We start from the raw sequence: 26,354 nt of genomic DNA, 5'->3' as shown, positions 1-26,354 counted from the left end.
AACATCATAAGGAAAGAAGAAGAATAGGGGGAGAAAAAAAAGAATATACCCTTGCTGTCGTTTCGTCCTGAAGCTGAACTGCCTTTACACATTCATGACCTGTACTGTCCTTTCTGTGGAACATCCTTTGATCCTGCTGCAGAGGGGAACAAAAAAGTGCTTCAGATGACTCACAAAACAAGAATGCAGAATCTGATATTAAATGGCTTGAATGTCAACTTCAGGTTAGATTTAAACGTGGTCTCTGTCCAACCCAATTTGTACTTTCAAGACATTTTACATAAATCCTGTCATATAGTCCCTCAGTTAGAAGTTAGAACCATAAATAAGTTAAGAGCATATTTGGACGTTTAACTAGTCTTAAATAGAAGGAATTTTAAGTGCTTTTCTTACCAAAACAGTTAATTTTAAAATATTTCCTGCATAGGAAGGGCAGCGTGTAAATTCTTCAAATAAGTGATCCCACTCTATTGTTAAATGGCCCAAGATTTCCATTTCTTTCACATAAATCACTCTCCTGTTCAGAAAAACAAAAAAGGCAATACTCAGTTTCTCCCTGGGACTAGAACTTAGCTGGAAAAGCAAAATAAAACATTTGTTTAAGAAGGCATTGTCTATGATGATTTAAAGTATCCACTCACAGCAGACCTGTATTTCCTTAATACATTCTCAGACAAGCACTTTGTCTTTAAAACTTGATTCTTGTGGGGCCCTCCCAGCTCAGCATATTCTGTGATCCTGTGATATATCTGGAGGTGCAAACAACTAAATCACCCAACTCTCCTTCACTGACACTGCTGCAGCAGGAATTTTGAGGTGTCCTTCTAAAACACACATGGGGATACCTCCATGGTCTTACTATGGATGAGCCTATCTCACACATCCAGGGAAGGTGGAAACTGGTGACATATGGGATGTGGAGATCATAATCCTTTTCCATCATCCAAATGGAAGTTTTGAGTACCCAAACTGTGTAGCCAAGACTGGCAACAGCCTGAATTTTAGAAATTGTCTGATGAGTTAAATATTGATTTTCATGCTGCTACAAAAGCTTAAAAGTTCATTTAGAATATCCTGTAATTAACAAGACTCTAAACATGTGCATTATCAAACTGTTGGTTTGACTGTTAACACTTACCACAAGGTAATTTGAAAAATTAAAAGCAAAGAGAAAAAAGAGTATTTCCGTCCCAGTATGATGAAAGGATCACTGATCTCAGAGTAAACTGTTTTCCCAAATTAGTATCCAGCATTGACATCATCACTAAATTACATTTTCCATAAAGGAAACAGAACAAAATATTTTAAAAATCAAGAAAGAAGTAGATAAGGAAAGTACATATGCAGAGAACAGCAATCAGTTTAGACTCAGCCAGATGTCTAATCCCCAAGTTGAAATCCTGCCCTTAGAAAGCCTTCAAAACTTAATACCTGTTGGTAACAATCAGATTTGCTCTTCTGCCCCTTGGAAGTGCACAGTGGTATCGATACATCTCTTTTTCCAGCTTTTTGATGTGCAATTTCTGAAACAGAAACAATTTTGAGGTTGTACAAAGAAAATTCAAAGTGGTGGAATCGAAGATTCCAAAGCCTTTCAAAAAGTTACCTCACTGAAGCAGTTGTTTAAAGGCAGGCTCAGCGTGAGTCACTGAGAGGTCTGATCTGTTCCACTCCCAGGTGGAACTCTGACACTGCAAGAACAGACTATTTCTTCAGCTTTAATTTCCCTTCTGTGTTAATAATTGTTTTGCAACGTTCATTCTGCTGCAGCTCATGTTGCAGACTTGATTCCAGAGGGAAAATCCTGCAACGGTACCTTTAAAAGGAGGCAGCACATGACCCAGATTCTTAGAAAGAAACTAGCAAGATGCAAACTCTCAGTGCACCTCAAGCTCAGGTTCTGAAGCACTGGCCAGATGTGCCTGTTCCACAGCCAAAATATGAGGGCAGACAGAAATGCAGATTAAATTACTCATCATGTTTTGGTTAGGCAACTACAACTCAAGTGACAAACTGACTATAGAAAAAGGTTTGAAATAAAGTACTGAAGTACCCCTAGGATTTCTTTTGTCTATTATTTTTTGGTTATTAACTTTTTTTTTCAAATTTTCTATTCTGTTCATGCAGTTTAACTGAAGTATAATGTTTCTGAGCACATGTCACCAGGTCTACAATCCATCAACATACACCAGCACAGAAGAGTCTCACAGTCATCCCTCCATCAGACTCACAATAATACTGGATTAAAGGCAACAAGATTCACACAGAGACACATGAATGTATTTGTGGGAAAGGAATATACATCAAAACATCAAGTAGAGAAAGACAAAAGTCTGAAATTAATAATAATAAAAACCAAAGTGAGTATGAGAAGAAATCTGTGCCAACTACTGGTTCTCCTCACGTGCAAAAAAATCCTTACAAAACACACATTCCACTTGTAAATAATGTTTAATTAGTAAAAATTAGCAAGGTAGTTACATAGGCATAATATCAATGCATGTTAGCTTTGTACCCTCCCAGTCAATACAACCACCTTTTTTTATCATACAATATGTTTTCATGAGAAATGTGCAGCTCCTGTGTAGGAAGGTGAGGGCACACAAGGAAGAAAGCCTGGATGCAGAAGGCTTGCACTTCAGATCAACACCTAGCAAGTGCCTGCAACTGGATGCCCCAAAATGGGTTTGATATTCTTCAGAGCAAGGTAAGATGACTTTCAGTTCATTTTACAGCTGTTCCTGTGGAATTCAGCCTCTGTATAACAGTAATATCCTCAGGTTGTTTCTGACAAACTAGGAAGGACAAACTGAAGTGGGAGGACTAAAAACTGAGTATGTTTTTAGTTATTTCTTGGAAACATAAATTTCCTTCTGTATTTCCACAGTTGGACCCATAAAAACTGGTAAGATGACAACAGGAGTTCCACTTGACTCCACATTTATCTGTGGTCAACCATACAGGGTAAGAACTCTATGTAGTTTAAGTAACCAAAACTGAAAGATCAACTTACATAAGATTCAATAAAAGAGGGTTCAACATTTATTTATATCTGCATTTTATTTTCATATATTACAAGTTCAACAAATGTCTTAAAGTATCATCATATATCACAAACAGCCCAAAAATCCTTTAAGCCTAAAAGTGGATGAATATTCAAGACTGAAATCAACAGCATAGTGTTTGCCTGGACTTGCTCTCTAGTGATGCGAAATTTTGAAATACATTTTAATTCAGCATTTTTCAGCAATCAAAACCATAGGGTTGACACCTTCTATAAAAAAATATCCCTTTCTGACCATCTTAAAAATTTCTGAAACTGTACAATGTACATGAAAGGGAAAAAAAAATGCCAGCAAGACTCCTTATCTCAAAGTGTCTTCAAAACAACAGAACAAAGATGGCAGGACATTACTAAAATGAAAATATGAACTCCCATTTTACACCTGAACCACAGTTGTTTCAAAAACAAGTGAAAAATTTAAGAAATAGAAAACCCACCAGCATGTGAAGACTGGAACTCAAAGGCTGCAATCTATATTCTGAACCCTTTTGTTGAACATGAAGAAATTAGACATGCCACATATTTAAACAGATTTATTCATAAGCATGTTTCTCTATTCAGGCTCAAAGCTTTGGAGAGCAAGCCTGTTTCTCATCACTTCAGAAACAATCCCGGTAGTATTTTTAGATTTTCCATGCAATATGTTACTAAAGGAAGAGTTCCCTCTGGGGGCTGTGCCTGCAAGATGCAGTATTTCCCAGAGCTATTCCCAATCCACCTGATAGATGCCAGCACAATGGTGGGGCCATTATGGAAAAAGGGGGCTGCACTTGATGGAAATCACTCCAGGATCCGCACACTCTTAAAATTCAGACATCTTTCTCAAAAGCTGTTCTTTTCATGAGCACACCAGAGCACTTTGAAGAAGTTAAGTCATTCTTATTTTACATGGCAGTGAAAGAACCGGTGCACATTTCCCCAGCAGAACAGGGAGGCAACCAGAAATAGAATCTGCAGCTCCCTGCATAGGCTGTGCTCGCTCTCTGCCACACAACAGCCTCACCACCCTGCCTCAATTATTCATGAGGTGTTCTGCATTCTTTATCAAGCTTTAACTGGGAAATGAAACAAAGTCCTGCCACAGGCAGTGAATAATGGATGAGTGCATCGTGTCAGCCCTGCAGAGCTGGGGAGAGGAGCCTCCTCCCACAGCAAGGCCAAAGCCCACCAGGACAAAGGCCTCGCTCCAGCACATCCCCTCAGCTGCAAACACTCCTCACACAGGGATTAAAGCTCAGGAGAACTGGAGAACAGCTCTCCTAGAGGTGCCCTGTTTGTCCTGTGAGTTCTGAAGCTCTGCTCTGCATCTGTGTTTAACCAACCACAGGGTCCTTCTTTAACCAACCACAGGGTCCTTCTTTAACCAACCACAGGGTCCTTCTTTAACCAACCACAGGGCCCTTTAACCAACCACAGGGCCCTTTAACCAACCACAGGGTCCTTCTTTAACCAACCACAGGGCCCTACCCAGTCCCTCTGCACGAGCCCGCAGGGTGTCCAGTGTGACCTGCCAGGTCCTGCATGGGCTGAGCACATCCCTCCACAGCCCAGATCCATCAGATCCAGCACTCCTGGGAAAAGGAACGGGGGAAACAACTTTACCAATCTCCTCCATCTGGCTCCTGTCCTCATTCTGCGCCTTAAAACCCACTTACCAGTGGAAAAAAGTAACTTGTCTTTTAAGAAGCTCCTCCCAAGACAAGCTCTAATGCCTACCGGTGCCTGTATTTCACACACAACTACTTAAATTAAACATTTTTTTAATCCAAGCACTGGATTGAGGCATCCACTGCTTCAGGTAACCTTGCAAGGTTTCAGCCTTGGAAGCATATGTTTATTTTAAAGGGACATATGCATTAGATGTAGTTAAAACAGATGAGAGGGTGGGGATTCTGGTTAAACTACTAGTAACATAGGACCAAAACTGCATCCAAAAATAAACAGCACTTGTACCTATTGTGATTAAATTCATAAATGCACATAAAACTGACTTTCTGACCCATCTTTCTGTTAAATATCCTATTTCCTGTAAAGACACTGTCCCCTCTTGCTTCTAATTTACATTAGAAAAAAAACCTTCCCAAGACTCACCTCTAGCATAATAACCAATTAAAATAATTAAATAATTTAAATAATTTGAATATTTAATTAAAAAACCCCTGTATTCAACTAAGTGACTTCTTGAAAGAAACAAACTATATTTAGTGAACTATACAGTTAGTATCCTGGTTAGTATACGATTCCAATCTGCACCATTTAGATCTAAGAAATATATAAATACCAGATGTGCAGGAACTGCATAATATCCAGTTTTCAGTGTTAATTGTGCCACCTTTTCCTTTTTTCTAGATGTAAAAAAATATACTGAAAAAAAAAAAAAAACTCAAGAAGACAAAATGTGACCTGCTCAGTAGATCACAACTTAATTACACTTAATCAGTTTAAAAAAAAAAAATCACTAAATGTTCTTTTAAACAATTTTGAATTGATCACTAAATACTAAAAAGGCATTGGCAGCAGAGATGTTTCTGTTCAACATTGTTTCCCATCTGACAGGCAAAAAATTTGCTCTGACAACAACTTGTTAAGCTCAGCTTGCTCATTTCTAAGATGCTGTATTAGTAATGAAATTTATGGCACCACTCAATTTAGAAATAGATATATAGATATATATTGATTTTTTAAAGTATGTGTGCATGTAAGTTCACGTTAACAGCTGAAAGTTTACACTTATTCAATTATGGTGAACAGCAAATCCCCAAAAGATTCTGTGAATGAAACCCAGAGTCCACTAAGCTGCTGCATGTTTTAATTGAGAAACGTTCATAAAGAAGTAGCAATAGTACCTTGAAGGCCTGGTGGGTGACAGGATGTAAAGCTGACAGGCCCACAGCACAGCACAGAAACCACAGGTACAAGTTTTCTCAGCATTTATATGCAAACAGTATTTCTAGATCATGGAATCAGAAGCACTTTCACAGAAGTGAATTCCATTCGATGTCACTATTTTACATTTTGCACAAAATGTTGCCTTCTGCCTCATTCCACAGCCCTGGCTCTACCACAATGCTAATAAATAAATAAATGAACTCAGGATCTAACCTCCCATAGTTTTTTTTTCCAAGTGCCTTCTGTTGTTGCCGTTCCTAAGGAGCTAAGCATCCTCAGAAAAACAAATATACAGGAAACAAACCCTCCCTGTCTCTCCCATCTTACTCACTCATCTAATCTTACTGAAGATGGTAATTCAAGTTTGTTTTCTTAGTCTGGACAACATGAAACACTGTTTTATTCACCTGCTACACAGAAAAGATATGGATGAAGGGGAGAGGACATGTTAAATGCAATCATGCCCTTAATTTAAATATTTAAGGCAGATAAAAGACCATGACAGAAATAGAGAAGAAATATGGAAAATGTTTACTCCATTAGTCCAGTTCTTGCTGCGTGTGCCAGGAGAGAAGGAGAAAGAAAAGAAACATTAGAAATACAGCAGGAAATTGAGATTAAAAGACCACCTAGAAGCAAGTAGCAAATATGCAAGTTTTGGTCTTAATATGTTAATATAGACAGTTATTTTACTCTTTTAGCAACAAAATAAGCATTTTAAGGTAAGTTTTAAGAGCATGAAACCTGAAATACAAATTAACCAGATTCTGACTATCCAGGACTTGAAAACTAATGTTATTCCTGCTCCATATGTCAGCCACATCCATCTGAGGGAGCAGGCTAAGCGTCCACACAGTGCCTGTAGCTATGACAGACTGCTATTGTGAACAGCATAAGGAAAAACCAAAAAGTGGTATTTTGAGAATTCATGCAGTTTTTTCAACTGCTGATACGACCAAACCATTCAAGCTCTATTAATCTTTTCCAAAAGTTGCTTAGTTTGTAAACCAACCTCAGCTTTGTGATTATGCCAAAAATTAGAACTGAGTATCAGAACGTTTTTGTTTCCAGATATTCAAATCTTAATCCTAATAATTCTTCATCCCACTACCCCCTTCCAGAGCATGAGATAAGTGATCACAGACCATAAAACAGCAATGCTGCAGTTTCCTTTCTGCATTCAGCTTACTCCAAGCACTGGGCTTTCTCTGCTGTCCAGGTCTGCCTTATGGAACAGGCCGGGGCAAATTTTTCCTACAGTTAATGACTGCCACACATCCCTGGCAGCTTGTTTACAACTTCTCTTTAGGGAACCTTGAGGGTTAGAGAGTTTTAGCTGGATTTACAACACAAGCCATACCTCAAATAAATCGTAGCCCTCAGCTTCCACCCTGTCGTAGGGCCGGATGATGCCGTCCTCCCGGATGAGCCGTGGGGGACGGAGGTTGGACACTTCTTCAGTGGATTCTGCCACCCTGCCACGGACAGTGCAACAGTATTCTGGTCAACTGAACACATTTCTGAGTTTCCCCAATATATCCCTTGCCACATATCCCACTGACACTTCCTGGGTACCCTCCGGATGCAAAGACAGACAGCTAATAATAAATCAAAAGTAGCATCAGCCAATTAAACACTACAGAACAATTTGGAGAAGTTTACTCCCAACTGCAGATAATTTACTGAGGGTTCTCAAGTATATTAAACACACTACCCAAAAGTCCCCTTGAAACACAAGAAGCTCCTGCTGACCAAATTTCTAACTGGGAATTTTTACTCCGAAAATTTCAATGGTCTAATATTTTACAGTAAGTTTAAATGACATTTAGGTATTTGCACTCAATAATACACAAAAGTAAAATTTACACAAGATCTTTAAATTACTTTCCCATCAGGGGAGGGAGTAAAAGGAGAAAAGTGATTAGTTATTGTCTACCTGAACTACAACACTGAAGCAGCAATTTCCACATCATTATAAAAGACATTCATTACGGGCTACAAGACGTTTCTCAACCTCACAAATCTTCCTGCACGTTGTACTTAACCCAATAATTGTTTGGCACTACTGGACCAGTTTGCCCCCTGGTACCCAACATCAGGGAAGTTTACCCCTGCCCCTTGCCCCTGTACCTCTGGATGCCCTGGAAGGTGCTGCTGGCCATGTCCACGATGCCTCCGGTCGGCCGGGCCACCACTCCCACCAGCCCCTTCCCAATCCCTTTGAAGAATCCAGCTGCTCCTTCTTTTTTAGCCCCTTTAAAAGAAAGGGAACAAAAAAAAAGAAATAGTTTTGGTGACCTTGAAGACATTAAACACACAATTAAGCCATTGCTCCTCCAGGCTGCACGAGGAGTGGTTTGTATTTAAACAGCCCACAGCCACTGATTCCACAATCCACCTGGACAAAAAGCTGTCCATGGAAAGTCACACATTGCTTCCTGGTCTGTTCAGACACATCACTGTTCACTAAATACCTCCCCAGGCTCCAAAGGCAGCAGAACTGAGATCTTCACAAGATTCTCCCTCTCACACTTTCAGTCTGGACTGTAGGCCAAGAGATCAGTTCTTACAGGTTGACAGTAACAAATATTCTGAGGACACTCAGATGCACAAATATAATGGAAGATAACTACTTCTATATGAAAATTACATGTCTCTGGTGATACATAACTATGGAAGAGCCAAAAGAGGGTTTAGAAAGCATGTGTGTTCATCCACCAATGAGACAAGGGCTACACACCAAAGTATCACCCAAAAGCTGTAAAATACAACACTGACTCCCAACACTGAAATCTCTGTGACTTGGAGATTAGTAAGAGGTATTTTATCTTGGATAATTTTCATTATCTATCATACTGATGAAGTAACAGGAATAAATACTGATTTCAGTCATAAAACCAAATTTGCTTTTTAAGATTTTTCCAACTTTTGGAGTCTCAAAAAATTTTAATTTATTTTATTATTTTTAGTATCTTTATTCTGGCTTTAAACAATAAATTGGGTACCACAGCAGCCCTAACAAAATACATCATGAGCACAAACCATTCCTTAACTCATACAAAGGTTGAAAAGGTGGTAAGCCAATAATAAAGATATTTGAGGAAATCATCACATAATTAGAAATATAAATCTTGTTATGCCTTAACATCACCACACTTAGATTGACATTTCTTAAAATTACAAAATAAATTGTAAAGGACTGCAGTGCAGTGCAGCCCTAGTGCTTACCTTCCACTGGTTTAGTGATTATGCCTGTCACACCTCCAACAACACCCTAAAACAAAGAACAGAATAAAGTTCCCACTTAGGAACTGGAATGCTGTAAGTCCAACTGGCCAACCAGTTGTCTCACATCCTTCATTTTAAAACTTTATAAAGTTCAGGATCAGAAACGCTGCCTGGTTGGGGTTTTGGCTTTGTTTCTTTCTTTCACTTTATGTTTTTAAGAAAATTATAACTGAGGGAAAGTAGAGAGTGGGAAAATCTGAACCAGCTGAAGAAACATTTATGCTGGCAGGACTAATAAATCTGTTGTATGGTAATCAGCAGTCTTGCAACAGTTAAGTAATTATTTCCCTTTCACTACTAAGAGGAAGCTGCCAGAATTCCCAGTCATGAGTAAGTGATACCAATTAGGGCAAGGTAAATTAACAGCAAATAACTCTCCACAAGACTGGAAAGGTCAAGTCGTTGAAAGACACTAAAGCAGATGAATGAAAATGCCCTGAGGTAACTTCCAATATCTTAGAAACAGTATCAGAATCAACTCCACAATGTTTACTATTTAATAATTACTTAGAGATAAGTTGACTGTTTTTATTTGGAATGGAGTGTGATGGAAATTATTACAAGACTTAATTTGCAGTCATGAAATACAGACCTCTCAGCCATTGTTTATGTGAGGTTTTTCTCACAGAGAGAAATAGAAGTGATCTTTCAGCAACCAGAAAAGGCTCCCAATTTCAGATAACCAAAAAATACAGTAGTTGCACAGTTTCTCTTTCAGAAAAAAAAATCTCCAACCTAATATAGTACTTACTTTTATACATATTCTACTTGCTTCATGCTCCCATTCCTTAAAGTCAAGAAAATGTAGCAGTTTTGTACGACCTCAGCATAGAGAAAGTCATTTCTACTACAATTCACAGCCAGCTGACTGGAATGACAGAATTGACTGCAAGGTCAGGTAAGGGCCCAGTTACTTTAATTACCTCACACATTGGTTGAACACAAGTAACTGTTTATTTATATAATTCACAGGAGCAACCGGTGTCACTTCCTACACTTTTCCTTTCCCAGACCCCAACCTCAGTTCCCCTGACCAGAAACATGAGCTCAAACACTACCCTGAGGCTGCTCTAAACCACTGCCTGTTTGCCTCTCCTGTTCAGCTCATGAGCTGACAAAGAAGGCAGCAGACCTCCTTGTATGTATTTTCCAGCTTGGATTACAGGGTGGCACATCACACCCCCCTCTCCAAGCTCATACCCGTAACAAGCCTTTTCCTCCCTTGGCCAGGCTCTCCCCAAAGTCCTTTGGCTGCCGACCCATTTCCTCTCTCCTTTTCTGCTGGAATTCTTCATCCAGAGTAATGGCAGCCAGGCCTTTTCCAACAGTGCCAGTGATCCTGGACACCACCCCTGCTGCACCACCTGAGGGAACAGGGCAGACAGAAAGAGTTCTTGCACAGCTTAACAGCAGACAACACACAAGAAGTTCACAGCAAATCCCCTTCATAGTTTAGATATGATGAATTTACACAGAGCAAATCCCACAGGTTGTCCGTGAGAAGACTCCAGGATCTGCTCTGAAGTCCATACACACAGAAAAAGGGAACTCTTACATTAGTTCACTACATGTTATATAACATATTGAATGAAATAATATTTTCTCTAATTACTGTAAGACACAGCTGAATAAAAACCTAAGGTAATTGTAACAGCAGCTGGTCTTAAAAACACTTTTCAGGCTCCTCCAGACATTTTAGGTCCATTAGAATTCTGTTTCTTATTCATCCACAGCATGTTACTAATTCAGTTACATATTGAATGTTTCTCAGTTTGGTTGTTCAGTCTACAAAGCAGACATTTAGATGGTCTCAGGTAAATTAGGTGTGAATGATCCACATCACAAATACTGACAACAGTGTGACAAACTTAAATACTCATCAGGGAAATACCATGGAGGTATTTTTCAAAGCAGTAACATACCCACTGTGTGGCCAAGGAGACTCCTAACACCAATCACAAAGCCTTCAGCAAATTCTTCAGGTCCTTGAACAGCACCCTAAAAATGAAGTTTATTAGAAACAGCAAAAACTATGCCTTGATTCATCTGTTTCAAGAATAACTAGCCACTCCTTTACACTGATGCAAGTAAGGCCACATGATTATGTTATTTCTTTAAAATTAACATTAAAAAATTACTTTCTTACCTGTTCAGAGTGTGGAGTACAGTGACAATAAAACTACAACCCTACCAGTATAATCTATTAGCCTACTATAAACACACAGCTAAAGAATCAGGGAGTCATACCTGGAATGGCTCATAAAAGAAAGCTTCCACTCCCTCAGACAAGCCTCTGATTAAGCCAAATGGATTTCCAAGAACATCTAATCCAAGCACAAGGACATACATCTGTTTCAGGAACTGAATAGTGGGGGGAGGAAAAAAAGGCAAAACCCAATTTACGAGCTGTTGTTACACACAGTTCATGGCAGAACCCAAAGCTGGTACCTTTTTTAATTTACCACCCAAGGAAGGTGTTAGAATACCCAAGTGTTCCTACTAGAATGAAGATAGGCTTAGGCAAATGATGTATTATATGTATAGACAACTAATATTACTGAACTATTACATATACTTTTACTATTACTATTACAACTATTACTGAAGAAAGATAAACATAAAAAGAACAGAAGGAATAATTTAAAAAAATTTAAAACACATTTAAGGACACTTCTGTGTTCACATTTTCATAATTGTGTCACCAGATCCCTACTCCAGTACCATGAAATAAAAAATTAGTAGTTTTCAGAGGTATTCACCTTTTCTTTCCTATTTTCTACGTTCTCTAAAGCATATACTCAAAATTTTACAAAAGGCTTGACTAAATCAACTTACTTGTTCACTGTAATGTCTAACAACTCTCTTCATCAGTTGATCTCTCTTGTAGAACTGGTATTTAATTTCAAAGAAAGCAAGTCTGAAAGACAAGTAATCACACATTAGTTATAGATACCCTTCCTCCTTCAATTCCTTCAGATAATCCTGAAGCCCAGTTCTCTTAAAAAGGATCCCAAACCCATTATCCCTCCATTCCTCCCTTTCCCTTAAGGCTGTATAAACTTACACCTCAGTCAGTCAGCAAAGTTTACCGTGGATCCAATCATTAAGTGTAGAGTAGCTTAAGTCAAAGTACTAAAAAAAAACCCATCAATTTTATTATCTTACTTGAAAATAACATCATCCACATCTGTCAGAGTGGCTCCAATGCTTTTCAACAGCAAATTCAGGGAATGGATGGCTATCATGTCTTCCCCCTTATCTGATGCTTCTCCACCAGAAGCCAGAGACAAACTCAAATGCAACTGCCAAGATAAAATTAGTAGAACAAGACAAATCAAGACCAAAACAAAAACCCCAAACCACAGCAGACAGACTGTGTGGTGCATATGCAAAAAACTCAGTGGTGAGAGAGTGGTAAGTGTACTTTGACTCTCTGACAAAATGTGCAATTTCAACAAACATGCTTGTGCTCCCATTGGTATTAATTTGGTAATTTGGTACCTATTTATAGTTAACATAGGGATGTATCATATTCCCATGCAGAGGAGTGTCCAATTGCCCGAGAAGTTTAATTTTACACAGTAAACCTCTGTGTAAACCATGAGTTAAAATTTAAATTGATTTACTTAAGTAAAATTTAAATTGATTTACTTAAGTAAAATTTAAATTGATTTACTTTACTAGCTTGTGTGTATTTTTGCAACTAGTCACTCTTTGGAGGAAACATGAACTTTGAACTGTCTTTGATACTGTAAAATAGAAAATTTTTTTAGTGTTGGTAAGACAAAAATATTCACACATTTTTCTTAAGAGTGGAAAGGGCAACAGAAAACTATTGTCCTCTTCCCTTGTTCATCACCATAACCAATACTGTCCCTTCTAGTCACTCACCAGAGGGCACAGCAGTTAACCTGTACGATTTGACTGTTTCAAGATTCCCAATTTTCACAGTCTTCCCACTATCCAGTGGTTTCAAATATCAAGATAAGTCTGCTGAAGTTAGGTGAAAAAAAAAAGGAGAGAAAAAGAAGCCCCTTCCTGTACTTAACAAGCAGCTTGTCTGACATTTCAAATAAAGATGCAAAAGAAACTTAGAAGTTCTTACTGTTTCTTCAACAGCTTTAGCCTGATTTTTTAAATTAGCCAGTATGTTTAAATACTACAAATGGCTTGTTGCTCCCAATGCTTTCCCTGGCTTCACCATTCTCTTCTAAGTTTATAAGCACAGTCATATAAGAAAAAAAAAATCCAAGAATCTAAGAGCATCCTATGAAATAACTAAAAACCTGAAATTAGGGTTTATGTCAGAAAAGGAAAGTAAGTAAATTTTTCCCTCTAAATTCTTATTCAATCTGATAGGTTGAGAGGAGAATTCTGCTAATTCAGGATAATGTCTAATTACTGATGATCTTCCTTCTCTTCCTTCAAAAAATCTCACTGCTTCAAGAGAGACATGAAGACAAGCCCATGGAAGTGTATTTTATAACAATTTCTGATACATTACTTGGATACCTTCAGGCCAATATTTTATCTGGCTTTCATCATTATTACACTGACTCTCCCACTTTGTGATGGTTAAGGGTCTGTTTGTACTCATGGGTGACAAAGCAAGTTTTCCAACAAAGTATTAAATTCCAGAGAACAAAACCCCCACCAGGGGTGTATTTACTATAAGGAATTAAGAGATGATTAATATCAGGTGTGGTATTAACCAAAAATCTTTCTAGTGCATACCTTAATTGGAGAGATATGGAAATGTTCAAAGAAGCTGAGCATTGACAGGTCTGTCAGGGAAGACTCCATCAGCTCAGTGTTAAGTGCATCCACATCTTGCTGAATTAATTTAGACTGGGTTTGTCATTTATAAATGAAAGGAAAAAAAAAGGAAGTTAATCTCATCAGCATATACATAATGTAATTAATCATATATCTAAATATATGTCATATATATAAAGAGTAGAAATAACAACCATAGTCAAATACAGTTAACTACTTAAATATAACTGTATTAATGTATTTCTTGTATCCAGGGTAAACAAAAAAAACCCCAAACCAACGACACAAAAAAACCACACCACAACCCCACAAACACAAACAAAAAAAACCCCTCCCCACATACACAACAATTCAACAATTTCTGGGTCATTTTGTCATTTTCTACTATACTGATATTAACTTAAATTACTCAGTCATTTAAGGTATCGCTTCCATAGGTTCTTTGTGGTATTTTTTATTTCCTCACAAAATTACAATTTTTATACAGAACATCTGAAAATATAATTCCTAAGAAAAAGAAGCTTGTAAGAAAGACTCTTCCATGTACAGCAGAACAAAATGGGACCTGAGGGTCCACCTATATAAGATTTTATTTAGAGCTGTGAAAAATCTATTCCTTCTACTCTCTAAAGGCAAGACACTGTAGACTAACAGACAAATACAAGCCCACTCTGTAAAATCTGCCCTTATTTCTCATACACCCTTAACACTCTGTAGTCACAATTAAAACCTTTGTGTCATCCATTAATGAAACATTAAAAGAGCAGAAAACACATAACCAGGTATCAGTTACTCAAACTTGTCCTTCAGTCATGGTCACAGCCAATGTTTAACAGAAATACCAATACTAACTGAAAACCATCTTATTATGTCCCTTAATTCACATTTGTGAAATGCAATATTCCCTTATTTAAATGGAAATTTTCAGGAAATTGCAACACTAAAACCATGAAGGCCCTGTTCCAGCAAAAATCAATTTTTCTCATACATTACCCTTTGTCTTTCAGCTTCGGGGTCTGTAGATGGAGTGAAAAGTTCACTAAGTGCTCCTAAAAATCCCTGATCAATTTTCAGAGCCATTTCCTGGATAAGAACCATGAAGTATCTAAAATAAGAAAACCAAACATGTGTATACTTGGAGAATTTTAACTGAAATATCACCTGCTTGCCCTACAGAACCAAAGCTTTGCAAGATTCACAATCTACAGTATCAACTGTCAGTGTACATTCAGAAATGCTTATTGACCACACAAACCTACATTACTGTAGGTTATTCAACCCTAATACTTTCAAAATTTACCTCAAAACCATCACCTAATAATTCCTACATTCCCACATTATGGTTCCAGGTCCTTCATGGATAACATAACCTGAACAACACTTTTCTTCCTCTTATCCAAGTGCCTCTCTTCAAGTCATATTATTGAATATTTATTTTATTAAAATTCACCATCCTCAAATATTACACCCACACTAGCTAGGTAGAGATATTTGCATTAGAAACCATCAGTATAATGTTTTTGTCTCATTTTTAGTGCAAAAACTCCAGACACAGACATAGTCACTAAAGAATATTTTACACTGTTCTGGGCCACATTAAGTCATTTGTTGTTAGAGCACCAAACACCCAGCACTGTACAAACAGGCAGACACACAACTCTGGTACTGTAGGACAAGATGGAAAGAATTCTGATTACTAAAGAATTTGCATAACAGCCCCATCATGTGGTCAGCCCCTATTTTCTAAAACCAAGTTCCTTTCAGAACAATGTTTTTTCACAGGAGACATTTAAAAATTCAACCAAAAGAGTTGTTTGCATAGGAGAACATAAACTGTAGAGCAAAGTTCCCTTCTAAAATAGATTTAAAATATATTAAATCCCTAAAATTGTGTTACACCATGCTGTTAAACTCACTTGAATTGCAGCACTTTGCTGTATTCGTTGAATCTAGTGATGACACTGATGTCAATGAAGGGTTTTGGTTCTAAACAGAAAAAAAAAAATTTAAGGATATGCCAAAAATAAATTGCCAAGTTGCTACTTGGCTGAATAAATCTGATATTGCCATATATCAAATGTATAATACATCTGATAAGACTTTCCCTTACCTGAATCCAAAGCAATCGACTTGGGAGGGAGTACAGGGTGGAACACAACAGGAAACATGGATCCTGGTAACTGATTATCAACCTAAAACATTATGGCATCATTACAGGAATATTTTAATGACACAATAAACACAATTCCCATTTTAGAAGGCTTGAGAAACTTGAGACTGTGTTGAAGAAGAATGTCATCCTTATCTGGGGGGAAGGAGGGCAGAGCGAAAGGATTGCTCTGATTTTATTGTGGCATGGTACCCATTAGTTATAAAAGGTCAGATGGTGGGAAGTGTTGTACAAGGGATGCTTCCAGAGGGTCACACCCATGGAGACTCCCAGGGGCTGCACTGAGGGCACACACTGACTGGAACAGTGAAAACTGCCTTCAGCCAAAAGTAAAACCAAGCTGCTGCTCTGAGCACCACATGCACCAGCTGTGGAGATACTGCTGCACAGACATGGATAAAATCACAGCCCTCATGTGCCTGCTGTCAGAGACTGAAATGGTTCATGATTTATGCATTCTAGGATTGCCAAGAGACTCTTGCAGGCTTCTGCAGGACTTCTGCATTATACCTCTGGTGGCCCATCAAAGCCCATCCCTTCCCCTCTGACAATCTTGAAAGGAGGGAAAAACCCTTTGGCCAGACCCCTCTTGGAGTGTGGGGGCTTCCCTCCCCCACCCCCAACGGATCAAGGTCACCACTTCAACTGACAGACCTGGAAGCTGCAACTCCCAAGTCCCATTGCTGGACCCCGTGGGCAGTGACTACAGACATCTGTCCACTCTCAGCTTTGCTTTCCCTTACTCTCCCTGTCTTTCCTTTCTCTCCCTTATGCATTTTCCCCCCAGGGGTTATCCCTATGATAGATGATATAGGTGACAACAGCCAAAATGCTGACATACCTGTTCAAACAAAAGTGTTAAAATGAACCCTACCTAGATATGTTTTCAGACACTGATTATTCAGTGTTGTTTCACTCTAACCCACCCCAAGGGAATTATTGATAAGAACCTGGGTTACCCCCCTTCCTTTTTTTCTGGGGTGGGTCATAACACCTGCTCAGTGCACAGACAGGAGGGAGGGCAGTACCTGCAGCCAGTAGAGCTGAGCCCGTAAGCTCCTCTGGTGAGGGGACTGTTTGAATTCCACCTGAATTCCCGACAGGAAGTTCCGGCGGATGCTGCACCTGACTGGGAGACGCATTTCCATGGGAAACTTACTGAAGTTCACCTGGAAATGTAAGAAAGCAGAGCTAATGTAGACTGAGAGCTAATCAAACGTTCTGTTCCTGTAAACAGAGCAGCAAATAAAACCTGTGGGTTTCCTTATTTCCTGATCTGATCACATGGCTACTGAATTACTCCATACATTCTCTGCACGGAAAGGAACCAAAACCCAAAAGTCAGTCTGATAAAGACATTAAATTGTAGCTTTAGTTGCCCCAAACAGAAACCTCTGTGCCACCTTAGTAACTATTTCTTCCTGACTTCTACATTACACTGGATAATTACAGATATTCACACACAGCTCACTACTTTCCCAGCTGATGCTTTTAACCTGATCCTGAAATACGAAGAAAGAAAAAGCTCTCCTTTATTTGGAGACAAATGTAATGACAGATACAAGGTTTGATACCATGTACTATAAATGCATCACTGCCACGTGCAAAACCTCAGTGTTCACACAGCTGAGGGGATATGCCTGTTTTGCAAATGAAAGGATGATATAGAAAACAAGGCTGATTATGGTACCATAAAATGCCTGTGTTGAACTCGACCTTTCAAATACATTAAGTTTATGCATGGAACACAGGTATGGACAACTAATGCCTGAGAGAGCTCAGGTAAGTGAATTAATTTCCAGATTCTGAACACCACAGGTTCCTTTACCATCTCAAGCAATGGAAACCGCAGTTTACTAAGAAGATAAAACTAAGGTTTCTACAGAGAATTTAAGGTACCTCAATGCGAATATAAGATTCACAATTAACAGGCACATACCACACAAAACCAAAATTCTTGGAAATTTTTACTTCATAATACAAGTCTGGATAATGCCTCAATATTGCCTCAGTATTACCACAGTACAGAAACACTGTACTGTGTAAAATGTGTAACTATTCAATTAAAAAGATTGCTTTCTGGTTCTATTTCTCCTAAAACAGCATTTATCCTTATGTAGCAAAGCAGAAATCTGTTTTAGCTGTTGCACATGTTCTGCAAACACTTAAACTTCAAACATACCTCAGTGTTGCTGTCCAGTTTATGCCAACCAGGACCTTGGAAAGCTGTTTTTGAGAGATATTTCTGATAGGCTTGTTCCAACAGGTTTATTTGCTTTTGATTAAATGGTTTCCACTTGTGCCTTGGTTTCCTTTCCCAAACAACACCAGAACTGCAAGATAAATAACAAGGTTAACAATTTGAGGCCTTATACCTTTCTTGTGCATGCAAACGATGTAAAATATATTATTCTAATTTCTCAGGATCAAAAAAATTATTTCTCTACTATAAGCTAAAAAAGGAGGCAGTTAAATCCTATTGGCTCTAATTTCACAACAGGGGTAAAGGCAAAAACCTTATCTTTAATTAAAAAGGTTCCACCTAATTAAATTTGAAATATGTCTCTTTCAACTCTAGTATAAAAGTTATAATAAGCTGTCAAATTTTGATTTTTCAAAGGAGTATTTAGACTTCCCCGTGCAGTACCTAGTAATTCCTATGTAAGAGATTTCTTTTTTATTTTCATTGTTAACTAGAGAAAGTCCAAGGCCATGGATTGACAGGTTTATTTCTTGGTCAGGTTGCTCCAGCTCCTCTGCTTGTCGTGCTTTAGAGACCAAAGCAACATCATCTGTGAAGAGCAGCACCCGCTGACGCCCATCCAGGAAAGACACCCAGTGGATCTGAGTGTTGGCATTGTAAGGGAACTGCCCACAGTCATCCTGCATTGGGGGAAAAAGGATATTAATGAGTAAATCCATGCTGCTGCTGTATGTTACAAGCAAGTTTACAGACACACACACAAACCAGAACTCAGCATTCTCCTTGTTTGTTCGCTTTACTGCCTCATGATGATTCAGTTGCATCTTGAATCCAAACAAGTTGGAGGTTGGGATATTCCAATTTGGAATTTAAGTGTTACTTTTCACAACAAAAATTGCTAAAAATTAATTGCAAAAATCTTCTGGCTTTCCATCCCGAAAATTCAGGGCATTTTGGCTTTAAATATTTGCTATTCTTTATTTCCTTGTGAGTTATCACAAACATCAGTGACATGAAGTTAATAAAGATGAATCACTAATTATACAAAGAATTACTAGAGCTAACAACAAAAGCTGTCAACTAAAACATAATGCCATAGCACTAGTATGTAATAAAGGAAAGGAGGGGTTTTTTCCCCTTTTGTAAACTAAACATTCCAGCAATATTTGTGGTTTAGAATAATACTGAAAATCATTAGGAAACAAAGGCCTTCACAGCAACACAAAAGGTAATTGGAAAGAAGGCAATAAATTACAAACCACAAAACAGCAAAACCAGACAACTATTAGGATCTCTGCACTTCAAATGCAGATATTCCTTATTTTTTAATTTGTGAGGCAAAATTAAGATAATTGAAGCCCTTTTCTCAAAAGCCCCAAATAATCATAAATGTAAACATAATTATACAGTAAGGAAATCAGTTTCAAAGTAAAAACATTTTAAATGTAAAAAATTTGACCCAAAAAAGTGTTTATACAGTAAAGCTGACTGGATTTGGTTAACTGAGTTCAGTTGAGTGAAATTAAACCCATTCCCAGCAAAACTGAAACAAGACCTTACTTTCCTGTCTCTCCTTTTAGCTACTAATCCTTTTTAATTTTCTTAACTGTGCCCAGTCAACAGAAAAACCACCTCTGAAGAATCTAGATTTTAGTGTAAGGTGCAAGCAGGCAGCTATTTAGAGACACACACATAGGACTTCATTTAGCCCACATTCCAGTTAAGTGAGAAAAACCTTCCTCCATGAATGTTTGCTTCCCATTCTCCAACAAAACACTTGCTCTGTCTTATCTCAGAATTACCTCTGCTTCCAGTTCCACTGTCCCTGTTTCTCTCAGTCATTTTCCATCTTGGTCATTATTATTATTTTGCCCCCACTTCGCATGTTTTAGTTCTGCCTGAGTTACAAACATGGAAATAGCTCTCAGTGAGCAATTCAGAATTCTCTGCTCCATACAAGCATTTCCCACAGGAAGTGAGAGTCACAACAGTGGGGGTTTTCTCCATCTTTAGGGAGATACTTAAGGCAAATGCAGCACTGCTGGAAAACTGGTGAATTATTCATCCTCTCTACTCTTTAGATACTTCCACAGCTCCTACACTTCCATATTCACAAAAACCAGAGCAAAAGCAAGCTGCAGTTTGTGTCTGAGCCTCTGAATATATTAATCTAAACATCCAAAATCTTGCTGCTTGACAGGAGGCTCAAAGGTCTCTTACAGGACAAGACAGATGTGAAGTTACTGAGGAAGCTTTCTGCCAGGTAGTTTTAACCTTGTAACAGTCCTAGCTTGGTTCAGCATTTACTTCTCCCCTTCTCAAGTTTACCTTCAGTAGGTCATGTTCACCAAAATTTTGGCAGTAGCCCCAAGTCAATTTTCTTGGTTTGGTTGGATCTGTCCAGGCAAACAGGCACACTTGCCTTGGTTTCAACTCCATTTCCTCTTGTAATCCACTGCAAGGCGAAAGCAAAGCAGCAAAATAACAGTATTCACTGGTTAGGAGCAGTGGTGGAAGGGGAGCAAGCAAATCACAGGGTTAAATCCTCCACCCCTCCAGCCTCCTGGGGTGAGGTGGGAAGGACCCAGGCCATCCACTCCAAACAAGGCCAGCTGGAGGTTCACCAGCTCTTGGTGAACCAGGATTTATACTCCCACTGTATTCTCTCCACTTTCTCAAACTATGAGGAAGACAAAATACTTCATAAAAAGAATATGAGAAAGAAAAGGGGTTTTCATCTATTGTTCAAGGTCCCATAATGGTAAAAGAGAACTCCTTTCCTCCCAAAGGGTCCCCCCTGGTTAAACAATCAGTGGTGAACAGTGTCTGTCCTGTACCTCTGTCTGTATCTGAGGCAGTCCCACGGGGTGTGGTTCACAATCAGGGCTGGGGCAGCTCCCTCATGGTAATCAGAGAAGCTGATGAGAGTAGAGTGCTCCGAAACATTCACATCCACCAGCACACCCCCATTCTGCAGAAGGAGTTAGACAAAGTCCAGTATTTGTTCCATACATAAATTCAATTTAGAACAGACTAAACTGCTATTTTTAGATCAGTCTTTCGCTGGCCTCTTCCAAATGAAATAAGGAAATGTCCCCTGCATTATCTAGTGACAGCAAGCTCAAACACATTGGTTGCTGACTTTAGGCAGGTATCAGTAGCATCCACAAACTCCTTGTTGATTTAATTGAAAAAATATATTAAAATTAAAGATTTTTATTCAAATTACTTCATTTGGCCAAGTTCATTAAAAGTAAAGGTGATAATTCCCTTCACTTTCTGTTACAAAACTTAGTCACATTTAAAACTGCAGGTTCCTGCATATTCCTTAAAAACGTGAAGGTCTAGACAAACTTTAGTGTAAGTTTGTAAAGTACAACAAATTTAGCAAAAGAACATTAACAAAAAGAGCAGAAAAGTTCTGTTCATTAAACCTATAAACATTTCATCCTGAGTCTTTCTCCTAATGGCTTCCCAATATATATGCAAGATATTTCTGAAGCATGTACAGCACCACTTTTCTCATTTGCTTATACAAAGGAGGTACTTCATGCTTTCCCTTTGGGATTGTCTCTTCAGACACCTTTCTCAAAATGCTCCTCTAGCAAGATAAATTGATTTTTCTACTACATTATAAGATCTGGAGAAGAGGTGGGAAGGGACACATCCACCTTTGAAAAAGGTGCTTCAGGAAACTGGAGAGCTGGATTATCCTCACAGTCACTTGCATTTCAGTTAGTTATGAGCAGTACATCCAAATCCTTGTCTGAACATGCTACATTTATATACACATTCCCTAATGCTAGGCTAGGGGGAGTTCTGAAATCAGTAAGATTCAGCTGTTTGACTCATAAATTAGTTTGCCCACAAACTGTGTGTGTCCAACATGCAGTGGACTATCAAGAAAACAAAAAATACAATCCATTTTAGGATAACTATTTAAACAAACTGAAGGCACCCAAGACATTCACTCTGCAAAACCCCAGATGTCAGAGGTGCAGTCTAAGCATTTTACCATTCTACCATTTGAACTTAGTAGCAATAGAGCTGTTCATCTTCTTATAGGGTTAACACAAGTAAATCACCCTGACTACACAGTTACAAAAACATCAACAACTCTGCAAACCTGATTCACAACCTTTTTTATGCCTCAGAACTGAAGGGCAGTGTATACACAGTTTGACCTGGATGATTTTGGTGAGTCAAGCTACAGGAGGGCTAAAATGGGGTTTAAGAACAGAGCACACAAAGGCAATCTCACCAATTCTTCCAGTCTCAGCAGAGTCCCATTATCCTGGGCATTAAACAGGAATGGTTTGGATGGGCTCTCATAGCCAACTACTCTGACACAAAGTTCACCAGATGAGTTTTCAGGCCAGAATGGAAGACACTGTGAAACAAGAAATACATGTGACTTTAACAGTTCCTGTATGTTCAGTACAGTGAGCCAGCAGGAAAACAAACAGGCTGGTGACTATTTCACATGCCTTAGTCCTCACCCAAGTATCTCCTGATGAACATCTCAGCTACATTTACTAAATTACCCAAACTGAAGGACTTCATTAATGTACCAACACATGCAACCTGTGCTGCTCAAGTTCCCCTGAGATGTGAGGTACCCATGTCATCCATCACAAGTGACAGCTCCCATGAGAGAACTGCTCCTTCCTCAAGTGACACCTAGAGACCAGTTGTCTACAACAACACCCAAAGGGAAAAACACGAAACATTACCTCTGAAGCTGAGATATAATTCCATTTATTAGTTGGAAGAGAGCCATTAGGACCAATTTCTCCAACTTCAAGTTCCAAAGAAGATTTGTTTGCTATTGTGTAGAATGGAGTGAAGGTAACTATCCTGGTCAGGTTAAAACTGCTCATTTTGATGCTGACTCCAACCTGTCAAACAAGGATAATTTGAGCAAACAATCAACAGCAAGTTTAGAAGAAAAGTCAGGATGGAAAAAAAGGAAAAGCCAATGCTATAATTACAAAACCTGGCACACAACACTCCTGCTCTGAACACCTGAAATGAAAGAACCAATGACATGGAGTAAAGTCAGCAAATTATGCAACACAATTAACACAACAGTCAAGTAATATTTTAGCTGTAGCATTTTGTAGCTGTACCATCTGTGGAGAAAACCCAACAGGAATCCTCTAGAGTAAATAAAGACAACCTAAAATGACCATTATCATCAGAAAACAAAGCTAAAGAATGTATGGAAACACAACTCCCCACATATCTTTATTCTGCTTAATTATGGAAATGTAGTCTTGGATAAAGACTGAAGATCTAAACACTTGCAGTTATGAATTATGCTGTGCATTCTTCTCTCCATTATGCACATTCACCACTGTGTTTTCAAACAGCCCAGAACTGCACATTTGTTATATAAACCACAATTAGGAATTCAACTGAAACTTCTGTTGGTGAAACTACTTGTTGACAGGTGCAGACCTGAACAGCTGGGGCACAAATGTTATTACCCTAAATGTTAAATATTTCCATGCTTTAAAAGCAGTGGAAGAAGTGAAACAAAGGCCTTAATGAGGGAAAGAGTCAAGGCAAAAGAACCCCAAGAGAGCTTCCTAAAACACAGAAAGATATCTTACCAGGTAGTCCATGTTATTGGCTGAACACCTCACACATCCATAGCTTCCTACAGTATCAAGGGAAAAGCTGCTGGACCAAGTGCTGGTTGAAATACAGAGCTGGATCTACAGACAAAAAACAACAACATGCAAAGTAATTCAATAAATTCACTGTAATCCTACAGCTCGTGCATTATGGAGAGCAATCATATCACATGGAGCAGTATAAGGACAACACATCAGTGCTTTCAAAACCTTCTGTAAGTTTAGATAACCTTAGAAAGTAGTATCATTATTCATATTCTGATTAGTCTGTGCCTGAGTTCTGGAGAAGATGTCACAGTACAAGGTAGAAAAATAGAGGAGCACTCATTGTCTGCTCATGGCAGCACACACATACGTGGCAAAAAGCCTACATTTTGGGGTGCTTCACAAACTTGAAGAGGTGGGAGGAATAAACACTGTTTCTTCAACTAGTTTTTCAACTACTGTTGGGTAAGAAGAGTTATTTAAAAGGAACGAAGGGCCACTTCTGAAAAAATCTTCTACTGCAGTACTCTTTACTTGACCATGCAAACATCACACAAAACAAAAAAAATCAAAACTAAAGAAATGTGTTTAACACAAACCAGCATATTTACAGTGTGCATTTTAAATGTCAAAGTACCAAAGAAAGCAACTGCCAAATGAGAGTCTTTAGACTTAAAACCGACATAAAAATATTCTTTATAAGAAATATCTTTGTGTTTTCCCCCTCAGAGCAGGACTTTAAAATCAGCATACCTTATTTTTACTAAAAATGTTTTTCTTTTTAAATGAGAACAAAACAATGTCTCTGTAGTCTGCTGGATGCTTCACATGAGTGTCTTCAGCTCGGTACTGGAGAACACGGGAAGTCTTGTTGATGATCCAGTAGGGACTGAAGACGGACAGGACGAGGCGGCTCCCGACCCTCCTGGTGTGGATGTACACATCCACCGTCAGGGATGCTGCAGAGTGGGAGGTGAAGCACACGGGGAAAAACTCAGGCATCCCATCATGGATTTTAAGATGCCCATTCCAGTCTTTGCCTTGATATTTTAACAGCACAAGTTCCATTATTTCTCCGTTGAGTCTCGAATGGAAAACGTCTGCGGCGCTCCCTTCAGTTAATTCCCGGGCTTCTGCTGTTCCCTGGAGCAAAAGCAGAAGAAGCAAATTAAGATTTTAATATATAAAATTAAGGCATTCAAAACCAAGCATTTTATTCTCTTGTAGGATGCAAATTTCAGATATCTCAGTACAATGTGTCCTAATCTCCCATCACTTTTATTTGGGACTGATCCTCTGAATAATGTGAGATCCATTGCACTTTTCTTGCAGGACAGTAATAAATTCTTAATTAATTCTTAGTTCTGGGTTTCAGGAAGGCAAACTAGTTCCAATGTATTCCCTGTCTCCACTCGCTCCCTTCTCTCACCCTCCCTCCTCCATGATTTCCAAAGGATTTTGGCAATGAGTTCTTACCCAATGCTTACACTCCTGCTGAGTGTAAGCTTACTCCTCCTCCTGAGTGTAACACTCAGCAGGACAGTGCTGCAGATGTACAGCCAGGGCTTTCCCACTGAAGATCACCCAAGGCAGAAAGCCAGCAGTTCTGCCACACTATTTAGCAGCACCACTTTGCTCAGGCAGTAGCATCCCACAACAACAGCTTTCCTAATTTTTCCTAATAAACAGTGTATTTTACTGTATGAAATAGTGGCCAGGCTTCATTAGTCCAGGGATGTGAAGACAACAAGCACAGACCCATCTAGAGGTACAGTGACTTCAGAAAGAGATTTGAATTACTACTTTCTGACTCCTCAACCAAGGTAATTGCACTCTGTCCTACGTGCTGTGACTTTAAGTACTGAAGGACAGTGAAGGTGAGGAAAAGTGGGAATAGTGCCATTAGGATGTTGCACAGAAGTGGAAACAAGATCTAAATGAATGCCACAGCCAGTCCTGCAAACAGGACAGACCAGAACAAACAAAGGTGGTGGTTCTAAATCCTTGCCCCTGTTGTATTTACTAATATCACTCAGATTTCATGAATCAATATTAGATACTGAAAATACTGCATGGAGAGGGAAATGGTCTGTGCAGCATCCTGCAAAAATTCTTCCAGTTTGTGCAAGGATGCCCCCACAATAATCATCAGTAAAGAATCAGTGTCAGAATGGAGAGAAGCTGCATTTTCTAGGTGAAGAAAAGCTCTAGAAATTGTAGATCCTCAGTCTTATGCCTCTTTTTCAGAAGCAAAAGACATCTTGCAAAACACAAACAGTATCTCAGAAGAACGTAAAAAAAAAAGACCAATCCAGTACAGGATTCATATTTAAGGAGCAA

The 26,354-nt window shown here is 38.8% G+C and overlaps 1 protein-coding gene across 5 annotated transcripts in view; it reads right to left on the bottom strand.

Annotated features, from left to right (window-relative positions):
• The window catches only part of VPS13C (vacuolar protein sorting 13 homolog C), an 87,460-nt gene that overhangs the window by 7,226 nt on the left and 53,880 nt on the right, over nucleotides 1–26,354 (bottom strand). For 4 of the 5 annotated variants that reach the window (XM_032699610.1, XM_032699609.1, XM_032699611.1 and 1 more), the window contains 24 exons: nucleotides 24,768–25,157; nucleotides 24,006–24,110; nucleotides 23,124–23,288; nucleotides 22,652–22,780; nucleotides 21,228–21,361; nucleotides 20,719–20,845; nucleotides 18,835–19,070; nucleotides 18,370–18,520; nucleotides 17,216–17,356; nucleotides 16,128–16,209; nucleotides 15,934–16,003; nucleotides 15,011–15,122; nucleotides 13,976–14,089; nucleotides 12,407–12,543; nucleotides 12,077–12,158; nucleotides 11,489–11,602; nucleotides 11,164–11,239; nucleotides 10,442–10,605; nucleotides 9,182–9,227; nucleotides 8,084–8,207; nucleotides 7,314–7,428; nucleotides 1,432–1,523; nucleotides 394–517; nucleotides 50–136 (listed from right to left, as the gene is read on the bottom strand). In XM_032699610.1, coding sequence (XP_032555501.1) covers nucleotides 50–136; nucleotides 394–517; nucleotides 1,432–1,523; nucleotides 7,314–7,428; nucleotides 8,084–8,207; nucleotides 9,182–9,227; nucleotides 10,442–10,605; nucleotides 11,164–11,239; nucleotides 11,489–11,602; nucleotides 12,077–12,158; nucleotides 12,407–12,543; nucleotides 13,976–14,089; nucleotides 15,011–15,122; nucleotides 15,934–16,003; nucleotides 16,128–16,209; nucleotides 17,216–17,356; nucleotides 18,370–18,520; nucleotides 18,835–19,070; nucleotides 20,719–20,845; nucleotides 21,228–21,361; nucleotides 22,652–22,780; nucleotides 23,124–23,288; nucleotides 24,006–24,110; nucleotides 24,768–25,157 — 3,117 coding nt within the window. Of the gene's footprint in view, nucleotides 1–49; nucleotides 137–393; nucleotides 518–1,431; nucleotides 1,524–2,060; nucleotides 6,508–7,313; nucleotides 7,429–8,083; nucleotides 8,208–9,181; nucleotides 9,228–10,441; nucleotides 10,606–11,163; nucleotides 11,240–11,488; nucleotides 11,603–12,076; nucleotides 12,159–12,406; nucleotides 12,544–13,975; nucleotides 14,090–15,010; nucleotides 15,123–15,933; nucleotides 16,004–16,127; nucleotides 16,210–17,215; nucleotides 17,357–18,369; nucleotides 18,521–18,834; nucleotides 19,071–20,718; nucleotides 20,846–21,227; nucleotides 21,362–22,651; nucleotides 22,781–23,123; nucleotides 23,289–24,005; nucleotides 24,111–24,767; nucleotides 25,158–26,354 lie in introns of those variants that run through there. The other variant, XM_032699614.1, reaches the window with a different exon arrangement.

The sequence above is a fragment of the Chiroxiphia lanceolata genome, chromosome 12, assembly GCF_009829145.1.
Source record: "Chiroxiphia lanceolata isolate bChiLan1 chromosome 12, bChiLan1.pri, whole genome shotgun sequence".
Classification (NCBI taxonomy): domain Eukaryota; kingdom Metazoa; phylum Chordata; class Aves; order Passeriformes; family Pipridae; genus Chiroxiphia; species Chiroxiphia lanceolata.
The sequence above is the reverse complement of the archived record's forward strand: the minus strand, read 5'-3'. Positions and strand labels throughout refer to the sequence as shown.